This window comes from Pongo pygmaeus, chromosome 13 (assembly GCF_028885625.2).
Source record: "Pongo pygmaeus isolate AG05252 chromosome 13, NHGRI_mPonPyg2-v2.0_pri, whole genome shotgun sequence".
In the NCBI taxonomy this organism is placed as follows: domain Eukaryota; kingdom Metazoa; phylum Chordata; class Mammalia; order Primates; family Hominidae; genus Pongo; species Pongo pygmaeus.
In genome coordinates this window covers 113,278,162-113,292,972 of record NC_072386.2, presented here as the reverse complement: position 1 = coordinate 113,292,972, position 14,811 = coordinate 113,278,162, and the positions used below count along the sequence as shown (strand labels likewise).

The 14,811-nt window shown below is 40.6% G+C and overlaps 1 protein-coding gene across 1 annotated transcript; it reads right to left on the bottom strand.

Annotated features, from left to right (window-relative positions):
• Positions 1 to 13,573: 13,573 nt before the first annotated feature.
• LOC129044155 (olfactory receptor 1Q1) lies at positions 13,574 to 14,521 on the bottom strand. Its single transcript, XM_054501831.1, has one exon. The coding sequence runs from the start codon at positions 14,519 to 14,521 to the stop codon at positions 13,574 to 13,576; it is 948 nt and encodes a 315-aa protein (XP_054357806.1).
• Positions 14,522 to 14,811: the final 290 nt, after the last annotated feature.

Sequence of the window (14,811 nt, the reverse complement as noted above, 5' to 3'; positions counted from 1 at the left end):
GAACTATCTTAACACTGATTAAAACATTGGGACTTTGCTTAGCTTTTTGGCAGCTGGAAAATTGGTCTCTATTTTGGTGCTTCTTAAAATATTAAAATGATAATTTTGAGGGTACTCGATTTTCACTTTTATGTATTGACTTTTGCCCTTCACCCCACTAGAGATGCAGCTTCACTCAAATAGATTGTAATGTAATTGTAAGCAGGGTTTCTTGTGCTGAGGATTTCCAGGACATCTATGGCTTCTGGAGTTATAAGAACTCGATTATTGCCACAATTTCAGAGCCTGTTATTGGTCTATTCAGAGATTCAACTTCTTCCTGGTTTAGTCTTGGGAGGGTGTATGTGTCCAGGAATTTATCCATTTCTTCTAGATTTTCTAGTTTATTTGCATAGAGGTGTTTATAATATTCTCTGATGGTAGTTTGTATCTCTGTGGGATTGGTGGTGATATCCCCTTTATCATTTTTTATTGCATCTATTTGATTCTTCTCTCTTTTCTTCTTTATTAGTCTTGCTGACAGTCTATCAATTTTGTTGATCTTTTCAAAAAACCAGCTCCTGGATTCATTGATTTTTTTGAAGGGTTTTTTGTGTCTCTATTTCCTTCAGTTCTGCTCTGATCTTAGTTATTTCTTGCCTTTTGTTAGCTTTTGAATGTGTTTGCCCTTGCTTCTCTAGTTCTTTTCATTGTGATGTTAGGCTGTCAATTTTAGATCTTTCCTGCTTTCTCTTGTGGCATTTAGTGCTATAAATTTCCCTCTACACACTGCTTTGAATGTGTCCCAGAGATTCTGATATGTTGTGTCTTTGTTCTCGTTGGTTTCAAAGAACATCTTTATTTCTGCCTTCATTTCGTTACGTACCCAGTAGTCATTCAGCAGCAGATTGTTCAGTTTCCATGTAGTTGAGTGGTTTTGAGTGAGTTTCTTAATGCTGAGTTCTAGTTTGATTGCACTGTGGTCTGAGAGACGGTTCGTTATAATTTCTGTTCTTTTACTGAGGAAAGCTTTACTTCAAACTATGTGGTCAATTTTGGAATAGGTGTGGTGTGGTGCTGAGAAGAATGTATATTCTGTTGATTTGGGGTGGAGAGTTCTGTAGATGTGTATTAGGTCCGCTTTGTGCAGAGCTGAGTTCAATTCCTGGGTATCCTTGTTAACTTTCTGTTTCGTTGATCTGTCTAATGTTGACAGTGGGGTGTTAAAGTCTCCCATTATTATTGTGTGGGAGTCTAAGTCTCTTTGTAGGTCACTAAGGACTTGCTTTATGAATCTGGGTGCTCCTGTATTGGGTGCGTATATATTTAGGATAGTTAGCTCTTCTTGTTGAAATGATCCCTTTACCATTTTGTAATGGCCTTCTTTCTCTCTTTTTGATCTTTATTGGTTTAAAGTCTGTTTTATCAGAGACTGGGATTGCAACCTCTGCCTTTTTTTGTTTTCCATTTGCTTGGTAGGTCTTCCTCCATCCCTTTATTTTGAGCCTATGTGTGTCTCTGCACGTGAGATGGGTTTCCTAAATACAGCACACTGATGGGTCTTGACTCTTTATCCAATTTGCCAGTCTGTGTCTTTTAATTGGAGCATTTAGCCTATTTACATTTAAGGTTAATATTGTTATATGTGAATTTGATCCTGTCATTATGATGTTAGCTGGTTATTTTGCTTGTTAGTTGATGCAGTTTCTTCCTAGCCTCGATGGTCTTTACAATTTGGCATGCTTTTGCAATGGCTGGTACCGGTTGTTCCTTTCCATGTTTAGTGCTTCCTTCAGGAGCTCTTTTAGGGCAGGCCTGCTGGTGACAAAATCTCTCAGCATTTTCTTGTCTGTAAAGGATTTTATTTCCCCTTCATTTATGAAGCTTAGTTTGGCTAGATATGGAATTCTGTGTTGAAATTTCTTTTCTTTAAGAATGTTGAATATTGGCCCCCACTCTCTTCTGGCTTGTAGGGTTTCTGCAGAGAGATCAGCTGTTAGTCTGATGGGCTTCCCTTTGATGGTAACCCGACCTTTCTCTCTGGCTGCCCTTAACATTTTTTCCTTCATTTCAACTTTGGTGAATCTGACAATTATGTGTCTTGGAGTTGCTCTTAAGGAGTATCTTTGTGGCATTCTCTGTATTTCCTGAATTTGCATGTTGGCCTGCCTTGCTAGATTGGGGAAGTTCTCCTGGATAATATCCTGAAGAGTGTTTTCCAACTTGGTTCCATTCTCCCCACCACTTTCGGGTACACCAATCAGACGTAGATTTGGTCTTTTCACATAGTCCCGTATTTCTTGGAGGCTTCATTTGTTTCTTTTTATTCTTTTTTCTCTAAACTTCTCTTCTCACTTCATTTCATTCATTTGATCTTCCATCACTGATACCCTTTCTTCCAGTTGATCACATCGGCTACTGAGGCTTGTGCATTTGTCACATAGTTCTTGTGCCATGGTTTTCAGATCCATCAGGTCTTTTAAGGACTTCTCTGCATTGATTATTCTAGTTAGCCATTCATCTAATTTTTTTTCAAGGTTTTTAACTTATTTGCCATTGGTTCGAACTTCCTCCTTTAGCTCGGAGTAGTTCGATCTTCTGAAGGCTTCTTCTCTCAGCTCGTCAAAGTCATTCTCTGTCCAGCTTTGTTCCATTGCTGGTGAGAAGCTATGTTGCTTTGGAGGAGGAGAGGTGCTCTGATTTTTAGAGTTTCCAGTTTTTCTCCTCTGTTGTTTTTTCCCCATCTTTGTGGTTTTATCTACCTTTGGTCTTTGATGATGGTGACATACAGATGGGTTTTTTGTGTGGATGTCCTTTCTGTTTGTTAGTTTTCCTTCTAACAGTCAGGACCCTCAGCTGCAGGTCTGTTGGAGTTTGCTGGAGGTCCACTCCAGACTCTGTTTGCCTGGGTATCAGCAGCAGAGGCTGCAGAACAGCAGATATTGGTGAACTGCAAATGCTGCTGCCTGATTGTTCCTCTGGAAGTTTTGTCTCAGAGGAGTAGTACCCGGCCGTGTGAGGTGTCAGTCTGTCCCTACTCGGGGGTGCCTCCCAGTTAGGCTACTCAGGGTTCAGGGACCCACTTGATGAGGCAGTCTGCCCATTCTCAGATCTCAAGCTGCATGCTGGGAGAACCACTACTCTCTTCAAAGCTGTCAGACAGGGACATTTATGTCTGCAGAGGTTACTGCTGCCTTTTGTTTGTCTGTGCCCTGCCCCCAGAGGTGGAGCCTACAGAGGCAGGCAGGCTTCCTTGAGCTGTGGTGGGCTGCACCCAGTTCGAGCTTCCAGGCTGCTTTGTTTACCTACTCAAGCCTTGGCAATGGTGGGCGCCCCTCCCCCAGCTTCACTGCCACCTTGCAGTTTGATCTCAGACTGCTGTGCTAGCAATGAGCGAGGCTCTGTGGGCAAAGGACCCTTCCAGCCAGGTGCGGGATATAATCTCCTGGTGTGCTGTTTGTTAAGCCCGTTGGAAAAGCGCAGTATTAGGGTAGGAGTGACCCCATTTTCCCGGTGCTGTCTGTCACCCCTTTCTTTGACTAGGAAAGGGAATTCCCTGACCCCTCGTGCTTCCCGGGTGAGGCGATGCCTCGCCCTGCTTCAGCTCATGCACGGTGTGCTGCACCCACTGTCTGGCACTCCCCAGTGAGATGAACCTGGTACCTCAGTTGGAAATGCAGAAATCACCCATCTTCTGCGTTGCTCATGCTGGGAGCTGTAGACTGGAGCTATTCCTATTCGGCCATCTTGGCTCCACCTCTCCCTGCTTCTGCTTCTTTTGACAATTTCCTAGTATAGTGCTTTTCAAACTTTATGTGGAACTTTTATTTCTAATAATAATTTTTCATGTAATTCCAATGTTGCTGCTCAGTGGACCACACATTGAGTAAGTAGCAGTGTGTTTTATTTGATTAGAAAATTATCCTACCATTAGAACATAAAAATTTTATTCATATGCATATTTTCATAATAATAACAATTTACATACAATTTTGCAAAAATGTTTAAAATAATGTCAAAATAATTTTCCATGGTGTTACAATGTCACTGTTATAAGAATTTTCATGGCTGCTAAATACCTGGTGGTATGAACCATTTAATTAATTCTTCACCCTTAAGTGTCCATAAAGAGAACCAATCTTACCTCATAGTGCAGAAGTAAACAAACTGGCAGGAAAATTTCTAGTCTAATCCTCACCCACCACTTATACACAGGAAGAGGAAGAATTTTTCTGATTAGTAATCTTTACATTTATTCTGGCTAGCCCTGAGCTTCAATCTTCTGTGTCAGTGGCACAGAACAACCCCACAGCATATCAGAAAACTGTGATAGCTCTAAAAGTATACTGATGCCCAGGTCATACCACAGACCAATTAATACAGAATCACTAGAGGTGGGCCCAGACAGTGAAATTTTTATGATTCTCTCCAGGTGCAAAGCCAGGATTGTGAACCATGGCTGTATGAACTAATGTGACTATAAGTAGTCATGCTTCTGCTCTCTCTGTCCAGGTACAGGAAAGGTTAAGGGGAAATTATCCTCAAATGGGAGGAGGAAGAGAAGAGTCACTCTGTTATGAACTGAATGTTTGGGTCCCCCAAAGATCCATATGTTGAAACTCTAACCTCCTAGGTGATAGTGTTAGGAGGTGGGAGCCTTTGGGAGATAATCAGGTTGTGAGGGTGGAGCCCTCATGAATGGAATTAGTGCCCTTACAAGAAGAGGTCAGAGAGAGCTTCTTTATCCTGTCTCTCTGGGTCTCCACCGTGTGAGGACACAATGAGAAGACGGCCATCTGAAAACCAGGAAGCCTGCCCTCACCAGACACTAGATCTGCCGCACCTTGATCTCGGACCTTCCAGCTTCCAGAACTGCAAGGAATAAATATTGTTTAAGCCACCCAGTCTACGTTAATTTGTTATAGCAGCCCTAACTGACAGATAGATTTACTGCTAATAAAGCTTCGATCCTGATGTGACCCTTTTTGTCTGCTCCATTCGTTAGAAGCTGAGTGGAACAGGGATGTGATCTCTTAACTTCCTACGACAAACACTGAGTGGGTACACCACTATTTATTTTCTTCTGTAAATTAAAGTCTCCTTTTTGTTGCAATTAATATATGCATTTCCTCCATATTTTGGATTACTTCCAGATGTGGGGTTACTCAGAGACAGTATATGATCTTATTTTAGCTCATATTTTCTCATAATTTGTATTGCATTTCACATTTTTTGTTATCTTTTCCCCCACTAGATATCTAGAGGCTTACACATCTTACTTTTATTTAACTGCTGGTCATATTTACATTTTTCAAAATTGTACTGAAGTTTATATTTCACTGACAATATCAAAAACATATCTTTGGATGCCTTCTGATACATACTGTGAGATTTACCATGATTTTTCTGCTATTGCCCCAAATGCATTTGGTTTTTATTTTATTTTTTAAAAAATAAGATTAATATTTTAAAGTAGCTTTAGGGCTGGGCATGGTGGTTCATTCCTGTAATTCCAGCACTTTTGTAGCCCAAAACAGGAGAATCACTTGAGGCCAGGAGTTCAAGATCAGCCTGGGGAACATAGTGAGACCTCATCTCTACAAAAATAAAAAAAAATTAGCCATGCATGGTGGTGGGCATCTATGGTCCCAGCTACTTGGGAAACTGAGGTTTGAGGATGGCTTGACCTGGGAGATTGAGGCTGCAGTGAGCTATGATTGTGCCACTGTACTCCAGCCTGGGTGACTGAGTGAGACCCTGTCTCAAAAAATAATAATAAAGTAGCTTTAGGTTCACAGAAAAGTTGAGCAAAAAACACAGCTGCCATATACTTCTGTCTCTCATGTACATAGTCTATTCCACTATCAACATTCCACACCAGAGTAGTGGTATATTTCTTAACACTGATGACCCTACATTGACATACTGTCTCCCTGAATCCATACTTTACACTGGGATTCACTCTTGGTTTAGCACTTTCTATGGGTTTGGACAAATGCATAGCGGCATTAAAGACTCATACAGAACAGTTTGACTGCCTTAAAGATCCTCTGTGTTCCTATTCATCTCTTCCTTCCCCCTAACCTAGAAGCAGATTATGTAGTCGTTCTGTGTACGAGTTTTTGAGGAACCTCCATACTGTTTTCCATAATGGCTATACCAGTTTATATTCCCACCAACAGTGAACAAGGGTTCCCTAGTTTTAGCTCTTGCACTTAGGTCTTTGGTCAATTTTGAGTTAATTTTTGTATATGGTATGAGGAAAGAGTCTAACTTCATTCTTTTACATATAAACAACCAGTTATTCCGGCATTATTTGTTGAAGAGAATGTTCTTTCCTCCTTGAATGTTCTTTGACCCTTGTAAAAAAAATCGATTGACTTTAGATAGATGGACTTATTTCTAGACTCTCAATTCTGTTTCAGTGATCTATATTTCTATGCTTTTGCCAGTACCACATGGTTTTTATTGTTGGGAACAGGCCCCCAAATCTGGCCATAAACTGGCCTCAAAACTGGCCATAAACAAAATCTCTGCAGCACTGTGACATGTTCGTGATGGCCATGATGCCCACGCTGGAAGGTTGTGGGTTTACCAGAATGACGGCAAGGAACACCTGGCCCACCCAGGGCAGAAAACGGCTTAAAGGCTTTCTTAAACCACAAACAATAGCATAAGCGATCTGTGCCTTAAGGACATGTTCCTGCTGCAGATAACTAGCCAGACCCATCCTTTTGTTTTGGCCCATCCCTTTGTTTCCAGTTATGAATACTTTTAGTTAATCTATAGAAACAATGTTTATCACTGGCTTGCTGTTAATAAATATGTGGGTAAATCTCTGTTCGAGGCTCTCAGCTCTGAAGGCTGTGAGTCCCCTGATTTCCCACTCCACACAAGATATTTCTGTGTGTGTGTCTTTAATTCCTCTAGTGCCACTGGGTTAGGGTCTCCATGACCGAGCTGGTCTCGGCAAGCGGCGCCCAACATGGAGGCTCGAACCCGGGTTGAAGGGTCACTGGAACGACAGTTGGAGAATGTGGAACTAAGCTGGAGGACCCGAGTACTCTTAAAGCAGTCCCTGTGATGAGTAAGAAGGGGAGCTTGGAAGCATCAGGGTAACAGTGGGACCAGTGTGGGTTCTGGTTTGTTCCAGCTTGGAACGTTTTCACACTAATGATAAGAAAATGGAGAGTATAATGAAGTAACAAAAGAGGTGACAGAGCAGGTTTGTTTGCCAGCTAAAGCTAAAGTGGGAAAGGAGGAAGAGGTTCATCCCTACCCTTCTGCACATCCTCCTTATTTTGAAGAAAAAAGAGTGGCCTGACCCTCTAGATCTTTCTTTTCTGGAGGACACTGGGCGAAAAGTAGTTGCCCCAGTGACCGTTCGAGCAGCGCCTTGAGCGACCACTCTCAGTTCTATTCAGGCGGGAATTCAGCAAGCTAGAAGAGAGGGTGATTTAGAGGCTTGGCAGTTCCCTGTTAGAATACACCCCCCCAGATCAACTGGGAAATATTATAGCTATGTTTGAGCTTTTTCCTTTTAAATTCAGGAAAGCACATTTAGTTGATCATATCAAGGCCTGTGATGGTATTGGAGGTAATGTGCATGAGGCTACTCTGCTAGCCCAGGCAATAGCAGGACTGAGAGTGGATAAAGGAAATAGTCCGTTTCCTGGAGTTTGTTTTAACTGTGAGAAGCATGGTCATACTAAAAAAGAATATAGAAAAAATCAGTGAGTCAGGTCGCCAGATAGGGGAGAAAAGAAAACTACTGAGCCTGAAACATGTCCACCATTTAAAAAAGGAAAACACTGGGCTAATCAGTGTCACTCTAAATTTGATAAAGATGGGAAACCGATTTCAGGAAACACCATGAGGGACCCATCCCAGGCCCCTCAGCATTTCTGGCTCAGGCCATTCCCTCACCCCTGTACAATGTCTGTCCCCTGCCACAGCCAGTAGTGCCACAGTAGATTTATGCTGCACAAAAGCTGTGAGCCTTATGCTTGGGGAACTCCCGCAAAAAGTTCCAACAGGGGTCTGTGGACAACTATTATATGTCAATCAAAATAATAATTTTTAAAATAAAATAAACATGAACACAGAAAAAAGATTAAAGATGCCTGGATCCCTGATGCCATGGAGTGCCTCTGTGGCCCTGCACTGACCAACTGCAAACTTTTTGAACATAAAATGTAAATGAACTTTTATATTATTTCAAAAAAAAACAACAACAAAAGGAAATCAAAAAAGAATGTCTCACCAAATAGAAAATATATATAAAGAGATAGAAATTATATCTTGCCAGCTAGGATGATAGGATTACTTCTAGGAAGGTGTAGTTTAAATTTAAAAGGGGTACAAGTACAAATAGGAGTCACTGATTCAGATTACAATGCGGAAATTCAAATTGTTTTATCTACTTCTGTTGCCTGGAAAGCAGAGCCAGGAGAGCATATAGCACAGTTCCTGATTGTGCCATATGTGGAAATGGGGAAAAGTGAAATTAAACGAACAGGAGGATTTGGAAGCACAAATTAACAAGGCAAAGCTGCTTATTGGGTGAATCAAATTACTGATAAATGTCCTACCTGTGTTTCACGATATTGATTCTTCCTATGCATGAGCATGGAATGTTCTTCCATTTGTTTGTATCTTCTTTTATTTCATAACTTTGTAATAATTTTGGAAATAGGAAAGTGTAGGTTCTACAAATTTGTTCATTTTTTTTCCAGATAGTTTTGGCTACTCATTGTTTCTGGCAATTTCATCTGAATTTCAGGATTGGCTTTTCCATTTCTACAAAATAATAAAGATTTTATAGGAATTACATTGAATCTGTAGATCAATTTATGGATTATTGCCTTTTTAAGAATATTAAGTCTTGCAGTCCATTATATGGATGTCTTTCTATTTATTTAGGTCTTTTAAATTTCTTTCAGCAATGTTTTGTAGTTTTCAGTGTACAAGTACTGCATATCCATGGCTAAATTTTTTCCTGTTTCATTCTTTTTGATACTATTATAAATTAAATTTTATTTCTTTTGAAGGTTATTCATTGCTAGTATATGGAAATACAGTTGATTATTGATGTTCATGTTGTATGCTGAAACTTTGCTGGTTTATTAGCTCTATTCATTTATTAATTGCAAGAGTATTATTTTGTGTGGGTGCATTTTTGAAGATTTCCATTTGGTTCCTTTTTATAATTTCTATCTCTTTATATATATTTTCTCTTTGGTGAGACATTCTTTTTTGGTTTCCTTTTGTTGTTGTTTTTTTTTTGAAATAATATAGAAGTTCATTTACATTTAATGTTCAAAAAGTTTGCAGTTGGTCAGTCCAGGGCCACAGAGGCACTCCATGGCATCAGGGATCCGGGGCATCTTTAATCTTTTTTCTGTGTTCATGTTTATTTTATTTTAAAAATTATTATTTTGATTGACACATAATAGTTGTACATATATGGAGTATAGTGTGATATGTTGATACATGTATACAATATATAATGATCAAATCAGGACAAATAACATATTCATCATGACAAACATTCATCATTTCTTGGTGTTGGAGATATTCAAAATCCTCTCTTCCAGCTTTTGAATATATACAATAAAGAGCAGTTGTTCTCCCAGCATGGTGTTCAAGCTCTGAGAACAGACAGACTGCCTCCTCAAGAGGGTCCCTGACCTCTGTGTAGCCCGACTGGGAGACAGCTCCCAGTATGGGCCAACAGACAACTCATACAGGCGGGTGCCCCTCTGGGACAAAGCTTCCAGAGGAAGGATCAGGCAGCAATATTTGCTGTTCTGCAGCCTCCAGTGGTGAGACCCGGGAAAACAGGGTCTGGAGTGCACCTCCAGCAAACCTGAAGCTGAGGGGTGTGAGTGGTAGAAGGAAAACTAACAAACAGAAAATAATAGCATCAACATCAACAAAAAGGATGTCCACACCAAAACCCCATCTGTAGGTCACCAACATCAAAGACCAAAGGTAGATAAAACCATGAAGATGGGGAAAAAGCAGAGCAGAAAAGCTGAAAATTCCAAAAACTAGAGCACCTCTTCTCCTCCAAAGGATCACAGCTCCTCGCAGCAAGAGAACAAAACTGGATGGAGAATGAGTTTGACAAGTTGACAGAAGTAGGCTTCAGAAGGTTGGTAATAACAAACTTCTCCAAGCTAAAGGCACATGTTCTAACCCATCAAAAGGAAGCTAAAAACCTTGAAAAAAGGTTAGACGAATGGTTAACTAGAATAAACAGTGTAGAGAAGACCTTAAATGACCTGATGGAGCTGAAAACCATGGTACGAGAACTTTGTGATGCATGCACAAGCTTCAATAGCTGATTCGATCAAGTGGAAGAAAGGACATAAGTGATTGAAGATCAAATTAATGAAATAAAGTGAGAAGACAAGATTAGAGAAAAAAGAGTAAAAAGAAATGAACAAAGCCTCCAAGAAATGTGGGACTATGTGAAAAGACCAAATCTATATTGGATTGGTGTACCTAAAAGTGATGGGGAGAATGGAACCAAGTTGGAAAACAGTCTTCAGGATATTATCCAGGAGAACTTCCCCAACCTAGCAAGGCAGGCCAACCTTCAAATTCAGGAAATACAGAGAATACCACAAAGATACTCCTTGAGAAGAGCAATCCCAAGACACATAATTGTCAGATTCACCAAAGTTGAAATGAAGGAAAAAATGTTAAGGGCAGCCAGAGAGAAAGGTCGAGTTACCCACAAAGGGAAGCCCATCAGACAAACAGCTGCTCTCTCTGCAGAAACCCTACAAGCCAGAAGAGAGTGGGGGCCAATGTTCAACATTCTTAAAAGAAATTTCAACATAGAATTCCATATCTAGCCCAACTAAGCTTCATAAATGAAGGGGAAATAAAATCCTTTACAGACAAGCAAATGCTGAGAGATTTTATTACCACCAGGCCTGCCTTACAAGAGCTCCTGAAGGAAGTACTAAATATGGAAGGTAACAACCGGTACCAGCCACTGAAAAAACATGCCAAATTGTAAAGACCATCGATGCATGAAGAAACTGCATCAATTAATGGGCAACATAACCAGCTAACATGTAGTTGTTTACTTCTGGGTTCTCTGTTCTATTTCATTGCTCTATGTGTCTGTTTTGGTACCAGTACCATGCTGTTTTGGTTGCTGTAGCCTTGTAGTATAGTTTGAATTTGGATAGTGTGATGCTTCTGGCTTTGTCCCTGTTGCTTAGGACTGCTTTGGCTGTTTGGGCTCTTTTTTGGTTCCATGTGGATTTTAGAATAGTTTTTTCTAATTATGTGACAAATGTCATTGGTAGTTTCATAGGAATAGCATTGAATCTATAAATTTCTTTGGGCAGTATGGTCTTTTAATAATATTGAAGAATCAACATTTTAACAGACTCTTGATGCTTGAACCTGTTCTTCATGCCCAGTGTCGATTGGTCAGAAGACAAATCAATTTTCACCCACTATTAGACCAGTTCCACATATCAACTACAGAAGAGATCAGGAACATGCTGAGGCAAAAGGAGTTTGATTTATCCCTGAGTAGTGCAGGTAAAGCAGGTTAAGAAAAATGCAAATTGGTAAACATGACAGTGCTTCATTCTGGAGCATATATAACTTCTGACTCCAAATAGTAGACATTATCATTATGTTCCTCTTCTTATATTGGAGTAGTTACCCCATTTCACCTGACTTCTTTTTTTTTGTTATTATACTTAAATTTTAGGGTACATGTGCACAATGTGCAGGTTTGTTACATATGTATACGTGTGCCATGTTGGTGTGCTGCACCCATTAACTCCTCATTTAGTATTAGGCGTCTCTCCTAATGCTATCCCTCCCCCCTCCCCCCACCCCACAACAACACAGGAGTGTGATGTTCCCCTTCCTGTGTCCATGTGTTCTCATTGTTCAATTCCCACCTATAAGTGAGAACATGCAGTGTTTGGTGTTTTGTCCTTGCAATAGTTTGCTGAGAATGATGGTTTCCAGTTTCATCCATGTCCCTACAAAGGACATGAACTTATCATTTTTTATGGCTGCATAGTATTCCATGGTGTATATGTGCCACATTTTCTTAATCCAGTCTATCGTTGTTGGACATTTGGGTTGGTTCCAAGTCTTTGCTATTGTGAATAGTGCCGCAATAAACATACGTGTGCATGTGCCTTTATAGCAGCATGATTTATAGTCCTTTGGGTATATACCCAGTAATGGGATGGCTGGGTCAAATGGTATTTCTAGTTCTAGATCCTGAGGAATTGCCACACTGACTTCCACAATGGTTGAACTAGTTTACAGTCCCACCAACAGTGTAAAAGTGTTCCTATTTCTCCACAACCTCTCCAGCACCTGTTGTTTCCTGACTTTTTAATGATTACCATTCTAACTGGTGTGAGATGGTATCTCATTGTGGTTTTGATTTGCATTTCTCTGATGGCCAGTGATGATGAGCATTTTTTCATGTGTTTTTTGGCTGCATAAATGTCTTCTTTTGAGAAGTGTCTGTTCATATCCTTTGCCCACTTTTTGTTGGGGTTGTTTGTTTTTTTCTTGTAAATTTGAGTTCATTGTAGATTCTGGATATTAGCCCTTTGTCAGATGAGTAGGTTGCAAAAATTTTCTCCCATTTTGTAGGTTGCCTGTTCACTCTGATGGTAGTTTCTTTTGCTGTGCAGAAGCTCTTTAGTTTAATTAGATCCCATTTGTCAATTCTGGCTTTTGTTGCCATTGCTTTTGGTGTTTTCGACATGAAGTCCTTGCCCATGCCTATGTCCTGAATGGTAATGCCTAGGTTTTTTTCTAGGGTTTTTATGGTTTTAGGTCTAACATGTAAGTCTTTAATCCATCTTGAAGAAAATAAAAGCACCAATATTGCTCTCCCAGTTTTCCTGGCAGCTAGGGGATGTGTTGGTGATCAAATTCTTGACCAGTCAGATGCACCACCTTATTTTGAATCTAGATATAGTAGTAAAAAGAATAAGAAGGGGACAGTTCTTTCTGGAAGTGGTAATAACCAGTTTATAGACCTCCAAGAACTGTGCCCAGTGACTACTGCTGAAAGTATAGAAGGAGGTACAAGCTGCAGTGAATAGAGTTTGGTGGCTACAGTCGTGTCCTCATTAGACTAGTTCTGACATATGATTTTCACTGCGGTTCTGATGATATAACCTTTATTATTCTTGTCTATTTTTCTTGAGTCTAGTTCCCTAGCCTTGGAAATGCATGAGCTCCACATATCTTTTCAAGAAACTCATTTCCTCCATGCATAAGCCAGAATCAGTTTCTATTGCCTACATCTAAGGACTCTGAGAGTTACAACCCTAGTGTTTAATTGCAGAGAACACTGTTAATTATAGTTAAAGAAATGCTAATGTTTTACACTAAGTACACGGTGGTTCCTTTTTGTTTTATGTACTTTGGATTTAATAGATTTCTCTGGGCAATATCCAATGAGAAAACACATGATATATAGCTAATTTAGATATTTCTGGAAAGTTCTAAAGAAAGCAGATCTGTGAGGCACAACATTATTTCTCCAGAATCATAGGTAAACCTCTGAACTGTGTTTGGGGTTTTATCTAAAGAAAAAAGTCTGCGTTCTGCTCATCCATTTCATGAAGGCTCCCTTGACATCCCCATTCCTCAGGCTGTAGATGAAGGGGTTCAGCATGGGAGTCACCACTGTGTACACGACTGTTATAATGCGACCCTTGGTCACTGAATAGCTGGAAAGGAGCCGGAAGTAGACCCAGCTGAGGGTGCCATAGAATGTGGCCACCACAGTGAGGTGGGAGCCGCAGGTGGAAAAGGCTTTCCACCTGCCCTTGGCTGAGGGGATCCGGAGGACCACCAAGATGATGCAGGCATAGGAGGCAGTAATGAAGGCCAGAGGTCCACTGATTACAACAGCACCTTCTGTGTGAATCATGAGGGTGCTGAGGTAGGTGCTAGTGCAGGAGATCTTCATCAGAGCGTAGAGGTCACAGAAGAAGTGGGCGATTCTGTTATCTGCACAGATGATTAGTTGGCCCGTGAGAAAAGTATGCAGCAGGGCGTGAAGGTGGGAGAGGGCATGGCACACGACCACCATCTTCACACACAGCATTATAGTGAGGATCATAGTGTAGTGGAAAGGGTGGCAGATGGCGATGTACCTGTCATAGGCCATCACAGCCAGGATGAAGTTTTCCATGACGGCGAAGCAAATGAAAAAATAAGTTTGGGCTAAACAGCCTGTGTAGGAAATTACCTTTGTAGGGGAGAAAATAATCTGCAGCATCTTGGGGACCGTGGTGGAGGTGAAGCAGATGTCTGTCAAGGCCAAGTTACTGAGGAAGATGTACATGGGGATGTGGAGGCGTGGAGCAGAGAGAATCAGTGTGATGATGATGGCCACATTGCCAGAAATATTGATTGTGTACATGAGTGAAAAAACAAGGAAGAGTGGGATTCGCTCTTCTGGGTGGGTGGAAACGCCCAAGAGAACAAAATGGGACACACTGGTCCAGGTGCTGTTGTCCATCTGTTGCCATAAGAACAAAAAGAATTAGTTCTATAGACTTGGACATATAGTCACTGTTGTGCCCCAGTGTAAACTACACACTGTGCTGATAAAGGGATTAAGTGCTTATGACTTTTCCAAGATAATATGGATTTTTCATTAACATCATCATCATTAAAAGTACTGCTAAAATCCCCAATTGCTTTTGCACCAACCTAATAGCCCCAAAGCTAACATTTACAGAACATTTACCTTAAACCAGGGACTTTTCTGTGTTATCACATTTAAATCAATAACTCTATGAGGCTATT